The sequence below is a fragment of the Halyomorpha halys genome, unplaced genomic scaffold (genome assembly GCF_000696795.3).
Source record: "Halyomorpha halys isolate HHAL.00 unplaced genomic scaffold, Hhal_1.1 Scaffold794.1, whole genome shotgun sequence".
In the NCBI taxonomy this organism is placed as follows: domain Eukaryota; kingdom Metazoa; phylum Arthropoda; class Insecta; order Hemiptera; family Pentatomidae; genus Halyomorpha; species Halyomorpha halys.
Window position 1 is genome coordinate 229,431 of NW_027104664.1, and position 23,606 is coordinate 253,036.

At 33.0% G+C, this 23,606-nt stretch overlaps 1 protein-coding gene across 2 annotated transcripts in view; it reads right to left on the minus strand.

Moving 5' to 3' along the window:
- The window catches only part of fend (forked end), a 316,132-nt gene that overhangs the window by 21,406 nt on the left and 271,120 nt on the right, over nt 1-23,606 (minus strand). For both annotated transcript variants that reach the window (XM_014429365.2, XM_014429366.3), the window contains 2 exons: nt 20,516-20,959; nt 19,610-19,837 (listed from right to left, as the gene is read on the minus strand). In XM_014429365.2, the coding sequence (XP_014284851.1) occupies nt 19,610-19,837; nt 20,516-20,959 (672 nt within the window). The remainder of the gene's footprint in view (nt 1-19,609; nt 19,838-20,515; nt 20,960-23,606) is intronic.

Here is a 23,606-nt window from a genome sequence, read left to right on the forward strand (position 1 = left end):
TAATACATAATAAATATTATTATGCTTGACGTACCCAACAGGACGACGAAATTTATTCATTCCGAATTGATAAATAAATCTTAAATTGTAAAAAATTGATAACTGGGCTTTAAAATAAATGAAATAACGAAGATATCTCTAATTTGGTCACTTTTGGTTTAGAACTGAATTATACTGAACACTGAAGGGTAAGAAGAATTATTACCGTGAAAGTAAGGATAAGGAAGGTCCACACCATTTTATTTATAATAAAACAATTACAAGATTGAGATGATATAATTAATTTGAGTTGTAGCAATATAATAATGATAAAAGATTTATTTTCATTCTTTAAAAAACTAAAAGCCTATTCCTTGAGAGATATGGCTTATAAGCATAAGGAATTCCCAAAAATTACACTTCTTCATTGATTTTTTTTTTTTATAATAATTTAAAATAAAACATTTTTTGCCTGATATAATTAAATAAATATTTTCAATGCTGTTATTTTATATTTTGTTGCAATAACAGATATTTATTCCGGAGAAAATTCCTTTCAGGAAACAAGCAAGTATAATAATACCATGAAAACATACATAAATAGTAAACGCTTGGCGTACACTAACGGTTCCGCAGGGCAGGAAACAGGCTTGGAAATATCCAGATTTATTCCTGACTGTTAGCTATACACATTGCTCCGTTCTGATTTACACTAGGACTTAGCCCCATATATCCGTCTCAATGTTGACACTCCCTTCGAATTTAACTCCTTCGGAAAATATTTATTTTTCCAACACTGGCCACTGAAGCTTTTCTAACTGGAAGCTTTGGAGGGAAACTGCAAACATTAGCTTTTTCAAAGAACACCTGGAAAATCCGGCTTTCCCATTCTCACCCCCTAATCCCTTTCTTTTAGCCTAATCAGATTTACAAATTGTTATTTTCCTCCCCTCTTATTTGAATAAAGGTCCAATTTCATACCGCCGTAGAGATTTGACGAAATAATTTATAAACATCCAGTGGTTAAAAAGCTTGAATCTCGGGGATGATTTCGAGAATACATCAGCCATTCTACTCTGGATTCGGGGATCCTGTCGGAAACTCAGTTTTAACAATGAGGGTACCAGAAGATCCAAGAAGATCTTTCATAGGTTGTAAGTAAATCAACACATACAACTGGAATCCTAATAATCTTAGTATTGGAGAAACCTTATAGTATTAAAAATATTTTATTTTTATTCCAACAAGAATAGTGGTCAGTTGAAATATTTTCAAAGGCATATTGAACATTTAAACTGTATCGTTAAATTTTACTCACTAATTTATATTGAAAGAAGATATTTGACCGTATAAAGTAGATTGGAGGAAGATAGTCCGGTTGCGGTCAATAAAGGTTTAAAAATAGTAACAAAAAACTATTTATTGTAAATTAAGTTGCTGAATATTTATTTATTGAAACGTTGGTTAACAATAAATTTTTGTTAGTGGTTAACAAGTTTTTTGTTACTATTTTAAAAACTTTATTGACCGCCATTCGGACTATCTTCCTCCAAATATCTTTATAGGTTAAGATTACACCTACCTCCTCCCCCCACGAATCTACAGAACAAAGGGACAGGCAACGAGCTCGCCTGAGGGCTAATTTTAATTGAAGGTGTCCCCCCAGGGCGGACAGTTTGGCCTTGTCCTATCTGCGCCAAAGATCTAACAACGCCTATCCTGGGGATTTATGTGAAAGTTAGGTCAAATCTTCCAAAACTAAACAACCAGATCGATTACGATAGCAACAAGGGCCTGACACATTTGACAAAAATGGGTCACCACATTTTCTCTTTCTGTTCTAAATGAATTAGTAAAAATATAAATTGACAATGTATTAGCAGTCAAACATTTCAGAACGTCATACTGTACAAAATTTCTTCCTATTTTGTCAATATTAAATTAAACGGACTTGAATTTTCATTTTAAGCAAACTAATTTAAAACAGATAATGTTAAGGTAAGGCTTCTTATTCTAGATTTGTATAGAATATATTTAAATTGTATGCCTTCCAAAAACATTCTAGGATGGTAAACACACAAACCTATTTTGTACGAAGTCGAACAAAGGATATAAGGAATTTCTTCCAAGATCAAAGCCTACCGCGCTTCGCTACTTAAGGGATTTTACCACCGCAGACTGTTACGGTAAACAAGTGTGGCGCCTTCAGAAGACCCAGCCAGGTAGCTGAGGGATAATCGAATTAGAACTGGAGCTCTGTTTGGAAAGGCAAGCCAATAACAATAAACCTTTTCGCTGAGGGGAGGCTTATGGAAAAACCGAAAATTGTTTCAGGGGTCTACCAGGTGCCTGTGCTAAGGGAAAAATCTGCAGGTGGTTCCTTCCATTGGTCCATTACTCCTAAACCAACAGATGCCTTGAAAGGCAATATTCTTCATGACGATGGACTTTTAAGCCCAGCACTCTTATTGTCATTTTTAAGTATAAAATTTTGTTTGGAGTCATATGTACGTGTTGAAATTTTCAAACCTGCACGATAATATTCCGGACAGACAGCATACATATTTCATGGTCGACTCCCAACTTCTTTCCATTGATCTGTCGCCTGTCAGCCGCTCTTCAACTCTTCTTATGACTCATAACTGAATAAAGATGCTATGACGGATTAAGCCATCAGTCACGAATTTCCAGTCGAAGAATCTCCTCGAGCGGTATCTGTTTCCTTCCTTTTTTCTCTCTCTTCCTTTCTTTCAATATCATCGGCTTATATTTTATTTTATTCGTATACCGCGCCGTCTCTTTTTTCCAAGGCCCCCGGTTCTTCGGGTTTAATGAGAACTTCAAACGTACACGCGCGCACACATGCCGGGATCATGAAAGCGTGGGGCAATGTCTCGCACAGATAAACTTTCTAATTTAAAACGAATCATATTTCGAGTACACTTCATCCCCATCGCTGTCAGTGTACAGTTAGGGCGAACGGTCTGTATCCTTTGTGAATGTGATTATACTGAGCCGATGGACGGGGGTCGAGTAACTGGAGAGGATTAGAACAGGACAGAGAACAGACCCTACGCACATTCCAATTTGGATTACTTTGAGTAATATAACAATATGAATTCAAAGCACATAGGTGTTAATCTCTCATTCATTTATTTATTTTATTTTATTTTTGCTATTAGGTATAAAGAAATAAAAACTATTACGTACATTATATAAATACCAATAATATTAACTCTCAGAACTGTTATAAGAACCAAATTATTTCCAATGACAAAATTATTGTAAGAATTCATTTTTTTTCTAATTAATTTTTCGAGTGAAATTTATATATTTTTAAATTACTTCTTAATATTATGTATTTGAAACTTGAATGGACTAAAATGTGTTTTTTGGTTTCTTAACTTGTTCACTTTAGCTGTGAAAATAATTTTTAATAATTACATATAGGAATCTCAAAAAATTGTTTTTCTTTCCGATATAAAGCTCATAAAATGATCCTTTTGATGCATGCATCTAACTCATTTTTTCGATAATTGGAGTCTATAATTTACGCAGTTAAATTTGGAAACAAACGTTTTAGATCTGTTAATGGTTTTATGTATATGCATGTATATTTGCAAATTATCTCTGTCAGTGTGTAAAAAATGTCTAGAAAAACGAGGTTGTAGGTAAGTAGATGGGGTTTATAAGTTTATTGTATATATTATGTTGTTGTTTTTTTTTCAATTTTATTTTTCTTCAATTATTCAATTTGAATTAATAAATTTAATACTGGAAGGCTAAAAGTTATTGGCTTTATTCATAGCAGATTTGTGTTGCTTCTTCCACAAATAATTATTTAATGATTTATAAGAAAAAGTCGGAAACGATAGTCATTACATCACACCATGAAACTCATATCCATCTGGATTGAGAAGGTATTTACAGAAGGGGAGGGCCTATGCCAATGAATGTCAATAACAGCTTTAATTGAATATGAAAACGGAGATGGCGCAAACAGTGGGATAATCAGAAAGTGGTGGGTTAAATGAGCGTTGTGATTGGCTTTCCATTTGTTTACCCTCTCCCAGAGGCCGATGCTGATTGGTTTCTAAATCAGTGCGAAACACGTTCCGGACCCGGCTGATTACAGGCTACGACCAAACTACCTCCTCGACAAAAAGTTCCAGGAACAGCCTGGAAAACAATAACCGAAGGCCTGGAGGATTGCAGGGTGTCACCTGTTGTGCACCTGTGAAACACCTGCTTGCGTCCCTTCACGCCACGTCCAAACACGGAATAGCTCACGGATGTTTTTTTGTTGGGTCCTAAATCTGTGGCCCATATGAGGCACTCTGTGTCTTCCTTATCTCTTGATGGTGACACACTGTCTCATATACCACTCCGTGCTAACTATCTCTCAGATTTAGAGCTTTCAAAGATAAGTTTCAGTTCGACTTTTTCTGGCACGGCCACCGAAAATATACCCATAAGCTTTATAAATAATATTCATTTAAAAAAAACATATCTTTGGCAAACGAATAATTTAAATACTTGGTGAAGGTACGTTCTAAAACCTTTATTAAAAATCAAAATTTCGGAGTACTCCTTCATCTTCAGAATATACATTTCTAATACCAACACATAAAATTTAGTAAATGTAATATATGATTATATAAGAAAATTAGAACCTAAAGATGAAGGAGTGCTATGAAACGTTGATTTTAAAATAAAATTATGCTTTATATTAATAGGTGTTGAAAAATATCTTTATTTAATATTTAGAGTATAAAATTTAAACTTTCTAAAAAGTGAAGGAGGTATATATTATGAATAATAACAAAAATTATTAAGGAATTCAATAAAAAACAAAATAACGTAAGATAAATTTGCAAATCAGTAATTTAATATAAATCAGTTGAATGGGAAATATTAATTTTTTGTCTTTATAGGAACATCTACATTTACGTTTGTTTTAAGAAAACCTTTAAGTCAAACAGAGGTAAACCTTCCAAAATCCGTTTTCGGTTGTTGATATGAGATATATTGCCTTTCATCTGCATTTCAATGTTATTTCTCTAATTGTACATCTGGTTGGTTATTTATAGGCATTCAAAAATTATAGATGTGAAAGACGTAAGGCCCGTTTTGGTATCTTCCAATAAAATTCTGAACCTATTTTCATAAAGGCCAGTTGGTTTCTAAGTTATTAAAAGATATTTTTTAGAGGATATAAAAAATATTTATCCTGAAACACAATTTACTAACAAAAACCCAATTTGGGATAATAAACATTTATGATTGGAGAAGTTTGTCGGGGGGTGCGTCAGCAAAGAACAACATAAATAAATAAAACCATATTTATTTATTTTATGCCGACGTTTCGACCTGAATTTCCGGTCTTCATCAGGGTAATAATAATAAATAAACATTTATAATCACATAAATTTGAATTTGAAATGAAAATTAATATATTTTCGAAACGTCAATACGGAATTATTTAGATTTCACTTTTAAGTTTTTACTGGAATTTTGTTTAAACTTGAACGGAAATTGACCTATAAAATAGGCTTCTACATCTGTTAATCACCCCCTTTTGGCTGCTAAACCTCCGTTATTTACTGCTATTCTGTTTATTTATTTGGCCACTACGGAACCCTGTTCTATTTCGGAGAGTGTTTGTAAAGCTGCCAATTTTTCTGTCTATATTTATGCGTTCAATGTTAAATAGATTTAAATCAATATTTGTTAACCGATCCTTAAGCAAAGTTATGGAATAAAAATCATAGATTATATGTCTAATCAATTAATATTTCTGTATGAAACATAAATATCATAGATATAATCAATCACGAGGTAATTACCTTAATTTAATTAAATCACATGGACAACATTTTTAAATTTCTCTATAACTAGTAGAATAACTTTCATTTAATTGGTCTATACAGGTTATAAATAAATATTTAAAAAATGTTCACATCAAATTCCAATTTCCGTTGGAAAAAAATAAGTAGCCTATAAGAAGGCCACGTAAGGTTCATTACAGATTATGATCCGGAACTTAAGTTGGAAATAATTCGTAATCAAACACAGATTGAATTTTAATAGGCTAATAAAACATGGATGCTAGTGGGAAGCTGAATGCTCATATGCACTTGATAACCAACTCTGATAGGACCTAGCATAATAGGATAACCCAGGCTTCCCACCTCAGGACACTTTTTGAGATTTATCGGTGCTGATTGAATAGTGGATCGTGATTATCTCAAAGGAGGTAAATAAATTGAATAACCATATGTTCAACACTTATCTCTAGCCCACACACAGGAGCCCAGTTTGGAATGGCATTAAGCTCAAGCCTTTCTATGGCTACTGCCTCACTAAACAGATAAATAACTATCCCCTTTGCGATGACTAAAAACGGTTACAGCCATGCTGCAAGTTCCAATCAACCAAAAATCTGATCACAATTTAATCAGATAGCGATAAATCAGTAATGGATATGTAATAATTATTTAACTACCACACAGTCTTGAGGGAAAGTATATAAATTATCCCTACAACTACAAATTCCAAGTCTCCAGTAATGTCCCCTTCTTCACTATCATTATGAAAATCAATATTCATCTCAACAAAACAAACACAACTCCAAATCATAACCCAAGAGGTAGGCAGGTACAAATCAACGACGGAATCGATACGTACAAGCTCCCATATATCACGGGATAAAAAAAAACCCGTGGAACTCGCCCGACGATCTAACTTGCCTATCTTCATCGCCGTAGCGGATGTAACAACGATGACTGATACTATCCTTAGCCTCTAGCCAACACTAAATTCTGGGGGTACCAACCCTTAATTATGTGTGAACTAACGGCCCCACGCTGACCACAAATGTATGCGCTACTAATGTATGCGGAAATTACTGCGTCCTATGCAGCAGTACCTTGCTATAAAGGCCGTTTATACTTGTGCACTGGATGCAGTAGAATCAATTTTAAATGATAATTGCCTAAAGATTAATAATTAATTTTAAAAGTAGGTTTTTGTCAAAATATGCTGGTGCACATTTATAACAAAGGAAATCATAGGTAAGTATAATATTATATCATAGTTCAATCTTACAAATATTTTCGAATAAGACAAAAGTTCCTTCTATCCCTCCCAGACATATCAACAAGGCCAGATATTTTAAAAATTATTTCTTGGGACATTATAAGACGCATTGTGATTTCTATATTTAAATGGCTTAAGGCAAGAAAGTGACAAGTCACGATTCTATAAACAATAATAATGTCCAAAATGCTCCTTTGTTTTTTCAGAAAGTTATTTATTGTTTTCGTTTCCCTAACACCATAATTCAAACATGCTTACTTAAGATATTACAGTATATGAAGTATACAAAACATAATTTTTGTAGATTTTTTCGAAACTGCTCAAACGAACAATTTTCACCATATGGTTTGTTATATTCTTGTCACAGGCCCTATATTTGTAGTTTATTAAATCTTCGAACGAATTTTAATTTGTACTCAAAAAATCATATCATATCATAGGTAGCTTTTACAGGATTTGAGAAATAAATAAAAATTTACAGCTGCAACATATCTGAATATATATAACATTAATTTTGGATTATAGTTAAAGTCCAGACTATTCCGATTTACGATACTTAATTTGAAGTAAAATTACTGAGTGGAGGTCATACAGTTTTCCTAGCATTTATTAACCGTTGTATTGTTCAAGGGTTTCCTAAAATCCAGAATAAAAATACTGATTTTTTTATATTTCCTCTAATTGATTGACCGATTTCAAGTAAGCGAAGTTATGTATATTAAGAATATCGTAATAATATTTTTTGTTTTTATTATATATAATTAATATATATGTAATGAAAATTAAAAAAAAAAAAAAATGAAAAGACAAATGTTCAATCAATGCTTATCATAGCTGGCTGAACCCAAGCTTAAAATACATTTTTGAGAACAAAATAAACAGATACTTGATTTAGAGTTTACATGCGGCTCGGATAAATAAAAATCAACAGAAATAACCCATCATAAAAGCCGAATACAGATCTACTGATCCGCAAAACAAAACAAATACCCTTTTATTCACAAAACTAATATGAAGAGTTATCAATCCTCGCATATTCAGTAAAAAGTACGGTACAATCCACCGTATATGTGAAAGTGAATATAAATATTTAGATAAAAAAAAATTTAATGGATGAAAAAGAGGTGTATGTATTTGCTATGAAAAGATATTACGCAGTGGAAGCCTGGTGGCCGAAGATAAGCTGGGGGGAGATAAACAGGTTTACCCCCAGGTCAGACCAACATTCGACCTCACTCGACATGAGTTTTTACACAACCTCTCCCTATTGTCATCTGATGATATTGTTCAACACGTAATGAATATAAGTAGCCGATATACAGTTAAGAAAAAAATACAAAAATAGAATGATGTATGCGTTATCAATCAAATGCTTATAAGTATTCCAGGACAACAGAACGAGGACTGAATGTAACTGGGGCAGCTTTGAATTGCAAATAGTGCAATGGATATAAAAATTTACATGGCTCACATGATTCTAATTTAACCGACGACAAAAAACAAAAATAAGAAAAGTGTACATTTACAGTCAAACCTGTTTTCATTAATAACCTGTGTAGATAGATTTTTCAGTACATGAAATAATCACAAACGGAATCCTTTACAGCATAGTAGTTGATATAACAAGCTATAAATTATCAATTAAACATTGTGCACGACAATAAATAAGTTCCAGATTAAAACATTTTGGAAATAAAATAATAATAATAAAATTCAACAAATAACTATCTACCTTAGAAATGGAGCTTGTATTTCCGAACCATGTAATCCAATTTTAACTAAGAGAGAAAATATGTATTTGCTGAGTGATGCTGGTTAAATATATTCCACAAAAACAAATAAATACTACAATTGTTTTAAGGAATCCTGATAAAAATACAATGATATTCTTCTAAAATTTTTCCCCCACTGACATCTCCTATGATTATAACAATAAATGTAGTTTTATAAATAGAAAACTAAAAAATCCACTTCATGAATAAAAATTAGGTGCCTTTTTTTAAAATATAAAAATATAATATTATAAAAATATAATAATTATACTATTTGTTTTATATAATGTCTATAATTTTAGTAAAACAACATAAGACAATAGAAAAACATGCAATGATTAGTAGTACAATGACAAAACAAATTTTAAAATTAATCGATAATTAATTCAATTTTATATTTTTAAGGAACAGTTGAGGATACGGACAAAATTTAAGAACATTTCAATTAAATTTTTTTGACACGTTTAAAAATATCTTAACGTTTTTATTCTCTTTTTTTAATACTTTCCTCTAAACAGACAAACATTTTCTTATAAATTGCATTAATAATTTTATTACGGTAATTTACCGATTTACAAATTAATTATAACAGAAGCTTCGTCTATATACTATATGAAAACTATTTCCTATACAAAAACAATATGAATATATATTGATGTATATATTAATACCAATGTAATATATTTTATTTAATATTTCGTATATCAATTATTAATCACAGTAACGCGATCAAAGACCAATTCTAAATAGACCAAGCTATGGAGGAATAGACGACTTCAAAGGCGTCGCCTGTGGCCTAGTCAACAAATATTTTCCAGACCACATCCTAACCGGGAGTGTACACAAGATGACAGGCCCGTGTTTTGAGGCCGGCCAAGACGTCGGATGAAGGAAGTGGGCGGTACATTAAGCTAATTGCCTGGATGGCTCTGTTGTCCGGACTCCAGGATCCTAACATGTGGCCCCGGCTCCAGATGTCTGCTCCCGACATATGCCATCCAGGATGTCGCTTTGTGAGATCGCCATTGCGTAGGAAGGGAAAAAAATTGCTACAACTGTGGAATCATACGAAGGATTGAGCACAAGGTTACATATTACAAAGATTGGGTTTTTTAATGAGGAGTTATTACCGTAAATTAATCAGTAGAGAAGATGTATGGGGGGAGGGGGTGTAGTCAGCAAAAAAACACAAATACATTGTTACAAGTCAAGATAAACTTAATCGAATTAGTACAGAAAAGACATTTTTATGTATGATTATAGCATACATAATGAATAATAATTTTGAGTAAAAAACGTATTTAGAACAATCATCCTGTCTAAAATCTACTCTCTAAAATCCTTTCTATAATACAGTGCAGTCATATAAAAAACTGAACTTAATGACAAAAATCTTTAGATATTTATTTAATATTTTTAGATATTAAATCACTTAATCGATACATATGAATATAGTTTACATGGAATCTTTAAGAACAAACGCAATTACTCGAATATAAATTGAATCTATATTACTTGAGTTCGGAAGGATTTCCACGAACGTGGTTATTAAATAATTCATAAACTTGGACTGAATTCTTATTTTCATATTGGAAGAATATGACAACATAATTAGTACAAATTAAAACAGGTTTAATCAAAACAATTGCAGTTTAGAGAAAGAAAAATAACGTAAAATATAAATTATACTAGACGTAGAAAATTGTATCCGAATTTATCCAAAACTGATTTGAAGGGTTTTGCAGATCATTTAACGCAATACTAACATTCAAATATTAGCACGATTCTAAAAGCTAAAGCCCTGAATGAAAATTTCATATTAATGGAATAAGTATTTGTAGAAAATAAATAAAAATTTCTCAGTTAATTTAATAAGACTTTAAAAAATAGAGAATATTTTGAACATTTCTGAACTTAACTTAAATAAAAAGAAGTAATAATCAGATTAAACAAATGAGATATTATGGCGCCCAAACTTCTAATATCATAGGCATTTTCTAGCTTTTGAGCTCTCTATATCGAAGCTCCTGGTAGAGGGGAGGAAGGAGGTAGGGAAACTGGAGTTCTAAACAACAACCGAGTCACCGGAAGCACGTTATTAATAGGCGACAAACCACTAGGATAATGGAGCCGAGTTTAGATTCATCAAGTATCACCCGAGTATCGGCTACTGGTTTCTTGAATGACTAAAGAGTCAAGAGTTCTGCCTCGAGAATTTTTAATCAATTGCCTCCTTTGAATCTGAGATTGGTGACCAGCGGCAGAAACCGTGAGAATTAGTTAGTGATTTCCGTTCTGAATGAAGTATACAAGTTAAATCTACGTGGCAGTAGTCCTCGATAGCCGGATAAAACAGTCGAGAAAGGTGCTCTGTCAAGGAATAAATTTAAAACGATGTAAGGAACTATTGTACTTACAATGTTATAAATTGATTAGAGCAAGAATTCAAAAATAAAGCCAAAAACTATCGGCGAAATCATAGGCAGAATTAAAAAGCCACTCAAATAACACTAAATAATTAACCCGTCAACGTTAAATCATTAAAGGCGTATTCAGGACAGAAAAAAATATATATGCTAAAACTTGTTAGTTAAATAGGGAATTAGACTTCTCTGTTAGCACTTTGATAAAATATATACAATCTATAAAAATATTTTAGAGATCAGAATAATTTTAAACCAATGGTACAATTAAAAATGATATTTTAGGTATACGAGTATGTGTAGTAAGGGAGGTTTAACTATCGTCCAAATTGCGAAAGGAATCAGGAAATAAAGTTCAACTTAGAATCTTAGAGGCCATGCCGGCATAAAATCAAAGCGACACGGTCTAAATAAGAGCGACATCAAGCATAGAAGAGTCACCAATTGATGGCTCATAAACAACTGCTGAAACCAATCACATGAGAGCCGCGGCAAATGGACCAATAAAATTCGAAAGGTCACTTGGAAAGTTTCTCGCTTATAATTATGAATACCTATAACCTGTGGCTGAGAAGTACATCAGTTTTTACTATTGATATTGTTCTAGTTCTGTGCCGGGAATCATATATGGTTTGAAAATTGGATATTGCTAATTACAGTCACAAGATTATTAAATGGTTGGTTTGGTTGTTCTTTCTAGCACCCAATAAAATCAAAAGTTCCTAGATCTCTTAATTACCTGAGCACAATAGGACGGTTTGCAGGACAATAACATAAAAATGAAAACCAATAAAAAAATATATGCATTGGGAACCAATAGTAAGCGAGAAATTAAATTGACTGAAAAAACGAGTCATAAAAATTACGCCAGAACAAGTTTAAAAACTTGCTCATATGAAGGCTTGTTCTATTCGACTTACCAAGGGACGAAAGAGCACCGTTCCAGATCGAGATTTTGAGTCATGGTCCCTGGACCGCTTCAAGCCAGAGGCCATCCATCTCTTACTTCAATGGTAACAGACCGCAGACCTCGAGCCATTTGTAAGTCCTATTGCCACACCTGTCAAGTGGCGCTACAGAATGGTTTAATGGACTCAACTGTCGCCGGAGATCTGAGATGAGACTGCATTATAGTCGCCAATCATAATTCACATCTCTGTTGTGCATGTGAATCATCATTTAGGAGAAACCGTTACCCGCCATAAAGCGCAATAAACATCATGAGGTACAGAGCGTGATGAATGGAATGTGTGGCAAGTGTTAGTAATATCATGCGAACGATAAGCCCTGAGATAGTACTTATAGAAGAATAACAAAAAATCTCTAAGTTTAGTTAAACCAGATAACAACAACAAATAAGAAACACGTTTTAAGACTAATTTCATTTTTTTGATAACAGGACACCGTGCCGATTGAGGCCGTGCGTATTGCAACTACGAAAGATCATAAACCTTTAAAGATTTCAACCACCATCATTCTGGAACTAAAGGAATGTTCATGAAATAGGGTAATTGAATTACACCGTCAAATAACTAATGGCTTCAGTATCAGGGAAGCCCACGCCTTGTTAACAGGATAAAAGCTGATCGTTAAGTGGATAAAAGGTTGGGACCTTACAAAAAAATATTTATGGCAAGCCCCCGGTAATTATATTGCTACCGGTGAGGATAATATTTTAGCAATGGAAAGAGCTTTTTGAAGGGTAATATGATCGAGAGGGGGGGGGGAGATGTTATGTGAAAATAGCAAACAGTGCTTCGATTCTGAGCTAAGACAGAGAACAAGAATGAACAATAATGTACCGAAACTAATACTGATCAGAAAGGTGAAATTTTCAAAGCACAATATTATACTATGATTATAATAACAAAAAAAGCTTTTCAACAGGACAACATGTGTTCTACCGTCAAACTAGTAGGTGTATGGGATTGTAGACTTGGGAACTGAAAAACATTACTGAGCGGACGGGTGCAAATTTTATGAAACGAGACTCATATTGGAACACGTCTGTAGTTGAACTTTTATACTCATAATTTTAACCTTGTAATATTTTACAATTTAATTTTAAAATTTTGTTAGAGGAAAAGCCTTCCTCTGTCTCCCCTAATATCACAAAAACCCGTAGTGGTCCTTATATAATTTCTTATTTTTCTCATTTTGTGATCAGCACATTTTTACTAAAATTCATTTTGAAACGGCGATGTTTTCGGAACAATGCAAGTACTTTTACAACATTAAAGCGTTATTGTGAAACTGCTAAGTGTTTTTTATTTTTAGTTAGTATTATTATTTATTACGTTCTTCTGATAATTTTATTTATTTATATATTTTTTTTAATTCGCATTTTTACTGAATTACATAATATATTTTTGGTTAGTTTACTTCCTTTTGTTATTTTTATCTGTATGGGATTTTCTCTTCAGTTGGTAACAATGTTTAAATAATATTTTATGGCTTATTCACTACATTTATTAGTTCTTAATAAAAAAAAAAAAAAATTACTTGCTATAATTTTTCTTTTAATAAACTTAATAATCACACCCATTATTACATATGTGAATCAGTAAGCATTAGTAAATAGTACTCTTTGATAAAGTATTGCAATAGATTCCAAGTAAACTAGTAACTATTCAAATATCAAATAAGTTTAAACTAGTTTAACTAAATCTGATTAGTTTAGCAAGAATGCAGCTATAGTCCTACATTGCTCAAAGGTCAATACCAGATTTTGTCAATATATTGAACGTTTGAGGGATATAATTCTAACAATAATACTGACACGTTTGATATATTTGTGTGCATATTATATATTGACCTCGTAAGGGTAGCTTAAGTCTAGAAATTACACAATTCGAATTATTGAGGCTATAAATATACTTGATTGAAAATAAACAGGCCACAAGTGGACTAACTTTGTAAAAACTATCTCACTGGCTTAACTATACGAGAACAATAAAAGCACAGAAGCACTAACTGCCCCTACTGGCCGTAAACAAAGCCTAACTAAGATAGAGGCGACCCTATCGGGCGCCAGATGTAGCCCATTAACGAGCCATATATATGAAGTCATTCCCACAGTCCCCCCTTTGCGATGGATGAGGCCTAAGCGAGCTAAATACTCTATAACTTGTTATATAACACTTAGCAAATCGGCCTTATTTTAAGTTATAGATAAGTGTTGCCGCCTTCTATTATCACATATTAAATTCAATATTCCACCCCAACAATGCTAAACTATTGTATCGAAAATTAACAAATAACGGCCAACTGTCAAGAAAAAATCTATAAAGAAAATTGAGGTGTAGATAGTTGACCGTAGATTAATGCTTGAAGAAGTTTGTCGGGGGGTGCGGTCAGCAAAGAACAACATAAATAAACAAAACCATATTTATGCAACAAACCATATTGAGGTCGAAACATCGGCATAACATAAATAAATATGGTTTTGTTTATTTATGTTGTTCTTTGCTGACCGCACCCCCCGACAAACTTCTTCAAGTATAAAGAAAATTGATTGGGTTTAATTGGGAGTAGAATCGGGACATTTTCGGTTTTATTAGCAATATTAATAAATATAAAATTATTCCAAAAATTAAAAGTTTTGTCCTTTTGGGAAGCGCTCTCCCCATTTCTACTTCGTCTACCTTTGAATTCGCCAGTATAACAGGATTTAATTTATGGAATAAATTAAAATGGTTTTATTTTGAAAATATTATTTACTGAAGCAAAGAATAAGAGATGAATTTGCTGAACGAAGCTGTTTTATACCGTATATTACATTTTCCTGATTCATTACTATCAAATGTAAATCAGTAATGAATAGCAATCCCTTGCTCCTTATTACTATTGCTATATATGCTTCAAACTCATTTCATTAGTATCTTTGTAAGCAAACTGCAGTTCTGAGACTCAGAACCGGGAAGATATATTTATTTATTAAACGCACTTATTAAATCAAAACCTTACAAAGTCAGAAGGCTAAGCCGAAGTGTCAACAGCAAAGAGAATATTAGGCAAGACAAATAGCGGATGAATATTTAACAACATTCCGAAAGGCTTTAGTTCAATCAAGGGCTCGAAGGTTCAACACCATCCGGCAGCCCAAGCTCGGACTTTTATAACTTAACTTTTTAAACATAATACCTCCAAGAGCGCACACGCAAATAGTCCTTAATGGCAATATGGCATTGGAAGTCACGATAAATCTCTCCTATCTCAGCTTACATCACGCTCACTACGAGTTATGTTTCGAGTACATCTGTACCGTTCACCGGAGTCAGTTATTATGTAAAACTAAAAAAAATTCGCTTGTGGATAAGTTCGTTAATAACTTAATGATAAATTAATGCCTCGTTATAATTCAAAAGTAAGCAGTCGATAGTATGACTACTAAATATGCTTTGCGATGACCCATTTACAGCAAGCTAACCAAAAGTTTGTATCCAGCACGGAAAAAAACATTGTACATAACGATATTATGTTGAAATATATTTATGAGAAAAAAAAAAGAAAAATAAGAGAAACGCGTTGATATAATTTATCTTAAATGGTTAAAAAAATGACTATCATATTTAAAAGGTTCTCCTTATTTATTTATTTGTCTACATAAATCGTTTCTATAAGCCTGATGCCAGAAATTATTTGTGTTGCCATATTCAAAATGAATTGAATCTAAAAATAACTATATTAAAAATACTTCTCATTTAACCTCATGTATTTCATAGATAACATAACAAAATTTTTTTTATAACTATCAATACTCTACAGTATCAGACAGGATGCATCTTTTTTACTAATATTTAAAAATTTCTAAGAAAGATAGTAAAAACGTTATAATAAATGAAAATATTTGTGACGATTTCAAATATATTTATTCAACCTGATAATCGCCAGGGTTGTAGAAAAAAAAATTTTTTTTCATCTAATAATACAATACTTAATTTTACTAGGATGCCTTTTACCAATCAGGCCCCTGTTTTACCCCAGCGATTTAAAACAAAATTGAAATTGAAGATTAATAGATGACTTCATGTTATAGATTGTTGCAAAGGTACAAATATAGTAAACAAAATATTTATTAGTAACCAACCTATCGCTTCATTTAGCATGATTTCATCCTATTAGATTCTGAGTAAAGGCATCAATACAGAAGCTTTAAAGGTTTTTCCTTGAAGTAAAATAACATTTTTGTTTTTTCCCAATTTCATTCTAAAACAGGATTCGCCCTGACGAAGCTCTGCAAACGGGGGTTACAAATAAAGAGTTTTCCTAATCTTTTTGTACCTTTTTTGACTGCCAACCGGATCATCTTCCTTTTTGAATCTGTTACATACAGTCAACTAACAACCTTCCAACTGTTTCCAACTATATTTGCAACCATGATGAAAGCATAAATAATGGCTATTCAATACTCTTTATTTTGACTACCTCTTTATCGTATCATTGGCAAAATAAAATAATAAAAACAAAAAAATATTGAAATTTTTATTGCACACTTTCCACAAAACTAAATATTAGCCTCATTCAGGTGGGGTTAGTAAGTTATCTTCAGGTAGAGCGGAGAAGCTCTTATTTGGCTATTATTTTAGATTTTTTTTAAAATAAAGAAATAAAGACTGAAAAAATGTATAATTATTATTTTTTTTTAGCCATATTCCTTGAAATATTAATTTAAGAAGAATTTTAACTTAATTTAATTTTAAACTTAAGTAATTTAATTAAAGTTTAATTTAATTTAAGCGTTGTTCTTAAAAATTAAATTTAGCATATAATGGATTGTCGGCTTCCCGTACAACATTTAGAGTGCAACGCCACTTAACATTCCTCCAATTGCTTTATTCATATTTGTTTAATTATAGCTTATTGACTCCCCATATAATGTTAGCCCATATGTTACATCATAACTCATTGTAAGTTCAATTAGAATAATCTAATACTTTCGAAACAGTTTCACTTTCTAGCCGCCCAATTACCTTAGCCATTATCCTCAGTACACTCACGAACTCGCTGATGCTAAGGTACCGAAGAGGTCCACAAGACTCAGCTTCCATCGATTACGAATTTACTCCGGCTCCTAGAGGACTAACCGCTCCTAATAATAGCAGGCAATTCGCCCTCCTCCTTCGTTCAGTTTACAATTCAATTCCATCCTCGAGTGGTCCAACAGTCTTGGCTCAACTCTCCCTTTCTTATTTATAAAACGGACATCGAAGGTCCGCCTCTGGAGGACAGAGGATGGCCCGGGCCAACTCTTCAGGAATTAATGACTTAATTTCCCGCCTGGTTTACCGCAAATTGAAATTCGTAGCGTACAGTGGCCCGATTACACTTATTTAAATTGAGCGAGGTTTACTTCACCAGAGCGGATTCTGTGTGGTTATTTACACTGCTTTAAAATAAGGTTTCGTTTCATTTCATAATTCAATATAGCTCGACATAATACCTCTTATCTATATTAACATAAAATCATTTAATCTATATTGAAAATTGAAAAAAGCTTTTCGATTAATTTTTTGTTATAACTAATCATGCGAGTGAATAAAGAGGTAAAAAAAAGAGACGATTTTCGTTACTTTACCTATTTTAAAAATAACATCAACCACATTATAAACGTGGATTTTGTTTTCGTATTTTTTTTAATACAGTTGTAAATTTCAATAAATAAATATAAAAATGAATTTGTTTTAAATGATGGGAGGAAAAACAGCTCTGATAGGTAAAACATATCCATTAAAAGGAAAAATAATTTAAGTTATTAATAAATATAAACAATTATAATATAAAAATAGAAGTATAAATAATAAATAAAAAATGGACAATTCAAGGAAACGATCAACTATATTTTGGTAATTGAATGCTTGAGAATCGTTTGGTACTTTTACTTGAATATAGTTTAATTTCATATTTTATTACATGTTTGTTTAACGAGATTTAACAATAAAGAATGAAATTCCTCAAGTAAGGCTGACGTGAAATCCCATTTTGAACATTTATTTATCAGCTTATTAAACGACATTAATCCCCTACAATCATCAACACATCATTAAAAATAAAAGTCATTAATTCAATAACGCCGGAAGAATTAGTACCAGATCGATAACGGAGTTGTTAGAAAACATTCCTTCAGTGAACAATTGGGCAATTATGCAATTAACCAATTAAGGTTTTATTTGAGCAATAGATTACAAATTGAAGTGGCCGATTATATTTTTTAATGATTGCCACGATGAGTTGATAAACACCTGCCACAATTAACACTTGCATTCATTGAAAACCAGAGGGTGTTTTATTTTTTATTATTATTGGCCGTCGATGTTTTACGGCGTAACATGATTTATACCATACTATTTAGAGTGCTACCAATAGGTATTTTCTCTACCCCCCAGTGTGCCATGAATCCAAAAACTCATTTTCGGCCATTTGGTTAGGTGTATTTGATACAATTATCTCTTCGACAGGAGGACTTATTTTTATATTATTTTGTCTTAAACAGCCGGTGCACCAAATCGGGCCTTAGCGCCTATACAAAAAAAAAAAAAGTATTATACAGCGTAACTCCAAAACGTTAGAACCATGTAGGAGCCACATTTTGAATTTGAACTTGCCTTAAGTCTTCTCATTAACAGCATTTAACTTTGTGTACATACCCTAACTCTAAGAATAATTCTCCGATGAATACAGAAAAACGTTGAGAAGGAATAAAAACTAAGAAAAAAATGAAAGATATCTTAAATTACTTAAATTTTATGGTGGATTATGTGTAACGTTAATTATAATAATGTTAAAAAAACAGTAATATAATAAAAAAGTCGGATCTTCATTGGCAAAGATACCACGTATTGATCTTGTGATAATGTTTTCTGAACGGGTTCTTCTGGAAACCTATTCAAATTTTCTAGTTTTGTTTTTAATAATTCTTTCAGAAAACTCTAGAAGCTGGTTCGAAGGATAATATATGTTAAATAAGCTAAACTAATTCTATAACCATAATAAGAAAATCTGTATCGGACTAAAATTAGCGGGGAAAACAGCAAACAGTTTTAATATTTCACTTTGCAACCAAAACGGTAAGGAAAGTTGAGCGTGATACAACACCAGATATTTTATTTATAAATCCACAATATTACTAAAAAGTTTCATCATTGAAGAATATAGAAAAATAATTTCACATTCATTAAATGAATTTTGATTATTAAGATGACCACCCTAAAAGACTAAATATCATTTGAAAGATCTTTAGATGACCACCCTAAAAGACTAAATATCGTTTGAAAACCGAACTTTGGCTTTGAAAGATCTGATTCAATAATTGAGATAATATAAGAGATAATCTCCTACCTGGATATGGTATACGGTATCAGGCCAGAGTGACAGTGTGACCGAGGTGGAGTCAGTGAAGAGGTTACCCTTGAGTCCTCCACCATCGACCTCCCATGTTACGAAGTAGACCGGCCTCCTGGATAACCTCCTTGCTTCCCAGGCGATCTCGGCGATCACAAGAACTTTCTGATGGATCAGGCTCACCTCACGCAGAGTCCATCCTCGCCTTTCGCTTCGGCGGTCCTCCTGTGAAAAAATCAATTAGCTTGTTAAGTTAACAATTGACATATTTTCAGATTTTATACTACCTCTAATATTGAGAAATAGTGGTCATTAATATCAAAAAGAACAAAATAGTCTTCTTTTTATCAGTGATAAAAACACATCAGTATTAAGAAAAGGCAAATAAATTTGTAGAAGTTAATTTTTTTTTTTTTTAAGTAAGTGTTATATAAGGAATTCAAGACCTAGAACAGTAATCCTTAACCAATAACAACTTTTATTAGCCTTGTCTATTCTTTTGTCTCAGCTTGTTGGACTCAGTGGAGATGCGACAAGATATTCACTACATTCTAATCCAATGCTATAGATTTAGTTGACTGCAGATTAAATTTAAGAGATTGGTTGGGAAAGGGAGGTGTGGTCCAAAAAAGAGTGGATGTGAACCAATCAGACAATTGGACAGTTTACAGGGGTTTTATAAACATTTAGTTTTTAAAGTTAAATTACATTCAATAGATACATTTGATAAATAATATTTTCCAAAGGGGTGCAAGAAATTATTGTTAAGTAGGGTGAGATCAATTGTTTTATGTCAAAATAGTGTAGATTATATGCTAAAAAAGGTTAAGACCCTGATAACATAATAAAAATAATTTTAATAAGATCAAATTTTAATTGTAGTATGTTCAATCCAAAACTTACAAGGATCCCCGTCGGAATACTGGTAGTGGGAAGAGCGATTTCCGTGTTGATCCTCTTGCCTTGGGATGGCGGTGGAAGAGGAGCGAGCAGATCCGTCCTTCCCATCGACTCCAAGACTCCCCTGGCCTCCTCCAGTCCGGACTTGGACCCTGGGCTGTAGATTGTCACCAGGCCGTTCCTATCTACGACCAGGACCCTGAGAACTCCACCGTCTGGCACCCGAGCGCTAGTTGAGAGTCCTTGGGATATCTGTCGCCAAGGCCTGTCTCCCAGCCGTCGCATGAGGACGTAGACGAAGGGACCGTGGGGCCTGGCTGGTCGGGGCCAGGAAGCTACACCTCCCGACACCCTGATCACTCCTTCTCCCCGCGTCTGGATCACGGGTACCCTCTGTCCGCCTTCCGACTCAACGTGGAATTGACAGGCTTCTTTACAACCAGGAAACTGCAACACGAAAAATGACAATGTAAAAGTAATCAGAAATAAAAGCTGTAACAATCATAGAAATATTATATTCTGTGTGAATATTCAGGATTGCCACCCATCCAGTATTTCCTGTTTTAGCTCTTTGGTGGCGATTTATCGTCTATTTCAGTAATTCATTTTTATAATCGGATTGATTTTATTATAATGGTGGTTACAAATTACTGAATGAGTTTCAGAGGTTTTTAATTGGCTTGGAAAATGGCCTAATACCGGTTTAAGACAACATTACGTTCTTCTATACCACCGCCACCTAACCAAGGTCAAATCTAATATTTGGGGAGTGATGTTTACCTACCCTTCTTTTACATATATATATTACATTTTAACATTAATTTAACTATAAACAACAAAGTTTTCTATTTCACCTTCAGGTCGCAATTAAAAACACAGTAGGTTTTAATTTATATCATAAACGTTTTGGGTATACCATGTACCTTTCTTTAGCGCCTAATTTGTGACAGTATTATTAGGTGAGTCACAATTTTAAAAACATTATTAATAAAGTATTTTAATTCCATGTTTCTCTATTATCTATTTTTACTCCGCTTCTTCATTAGTCACACCTTTTCCCCCGTAAATCTCGATGAAGAAGACAACAACTCTGTAAATATTGTTCAGGTAAAAATACTGAAAACTTAATATTTTACTTTAAGTATTGAAAGACGAAACGAATAAAAAAGAAAAAAAATGGAAAGAGTGGGGCCGACTTGAGCACGGAAAACTTTCAGACTAACAAGCTGAGCTCTATGTTCAGAGAAAGTGAGCTGATCAATGACTAAAAAAAAAATTAAACTAAAAACTCCATGATACGAACTTCGTCCAACAACTCTTATAAAACAGGGTGATAAACAATCATACAAAAATGACTAGAAGGAAAAGAAATGAGGCATTGAATGCAACCAATGAAGTGTAAAGCAGAGCTAATTAAAAACCGATTAAAGAAAAAAAATTAACAGCATTGAACAACTCTTAATACCCCTTAAGCTTGGTTTTATAAAATAACATTAAAACTCATTAGTACAGATTATGTAACTTACACAGGAATGCAATGGATTGTATATCAATTATAATAGTAATTAGAGTTCATTAAAAATTAAATTGGTTTGTCAAAATAAGTATTGTTATAAAGTTCAACGAAAGAATATGAATATGAAACAAATGCAAATTCAATCGCGCTATTTTACGTCCCATCAGAACAAATGTCTTTCGAAACTCCAATCGGAGGCAATCAACGGTAAAGTAAACACCGGAACCTAGTTGAATTGGACAATCGACAGTTGACCCCGCCTAAAGCTGTACAATAAAAAGGAGCGGATCCAAAAGGCAGTTGCTAGTCGCAATATGGTGGGATATTGCGATGGCACTGTCTCCAACATGTGACGCATCCCGGGGGACTTAATTCCGGCAGGCCATGTGGCGCTCCTCGTTCTACGTCGGATTGGATATTCTCTACTAAAATGAAATTTAGCTTTATAGTAATACCGTCATCACAGGAAATGGTACAGTTAAACAATTGTATCTTTGACGCAAAATGTCAATCTGCCAACTAGGGGCATCCGCTGCGCACTTTTTATGTAAAACCATAAATACTGTCTAATTCATATTTTCTTGTATCTATTAATTATTAGTTGAAAAAAAAAGATTAATGAAAAAATAGACTGAGTAGATTGATTGGAATTTTTTCAAGTTGACTGTTTTGAGTAGTTCTATTAACACTTGACGTTTTTAGAAAGATCCTTTTAATTGAATTAATTAATGGAAAAATATTTTAATTTATTTTTTAACCAAAGTTTTAATCATATTTCATTAATTGCGAATTGCAAAATCAATTTTCGAGTTAATGGTCCCAAAAACACTACAAAGAATTCTCCTTTATAGGAATCAGCTGTGAACTTCATAACACCATGCATGCGAAATAGGATATACACTTTGGTGAAGGAAAATAAACAATTATTTAATCCTGGACGGTAGTGTAAGAAAAAGCAAATAAGATCATTACTACAAGTTTTCAATAAAATGCAATAACCACTCAAACAAAATAATCTATTTGAAAAGATACATCCTTTGTGTTTAGTTCACTTTTATCTCATTTTCCAAAACCTTGTTTACCGCAATGGGAGTTCGCGGCGACAGTGCCTATCCAAAGCGGATATCTTTCATAGCCCTGGCGGCCACATCAAAAGGAAGGATTTGGCAGCCCGGGCAAAAAGGATGTCTGCAAGCCGAGGAGATCCGATGATGTACGAATTGTCACGAAACATGTCTGAACACCGCTGTTAGGTGCTACTATTTATAAACCCAACGCCATTTTTGACGCACCTATAAAATTCGTCAGTTTTACACACGTCCCGGAAGCAGTCCTCTGTGGTCTTACAATGGGACAGGAAGTGAAATTTGTCAGTGTTGTCATTTATTATACTGTTGGGTGTAAAGTACCGCAATAACGTCTTAAAATTATAGACATCCCGGAAAATGGCGGTCGTAAAATAAGCTAAATCGTCTCCAGGACTCCTCGAATCCGTTAAATTTACCTCGTACTTGTTTGATATTATTGTCTTTTCAGGGCAACAAGTGGTAGGAAGCGAAAGACAAACACTACACATTA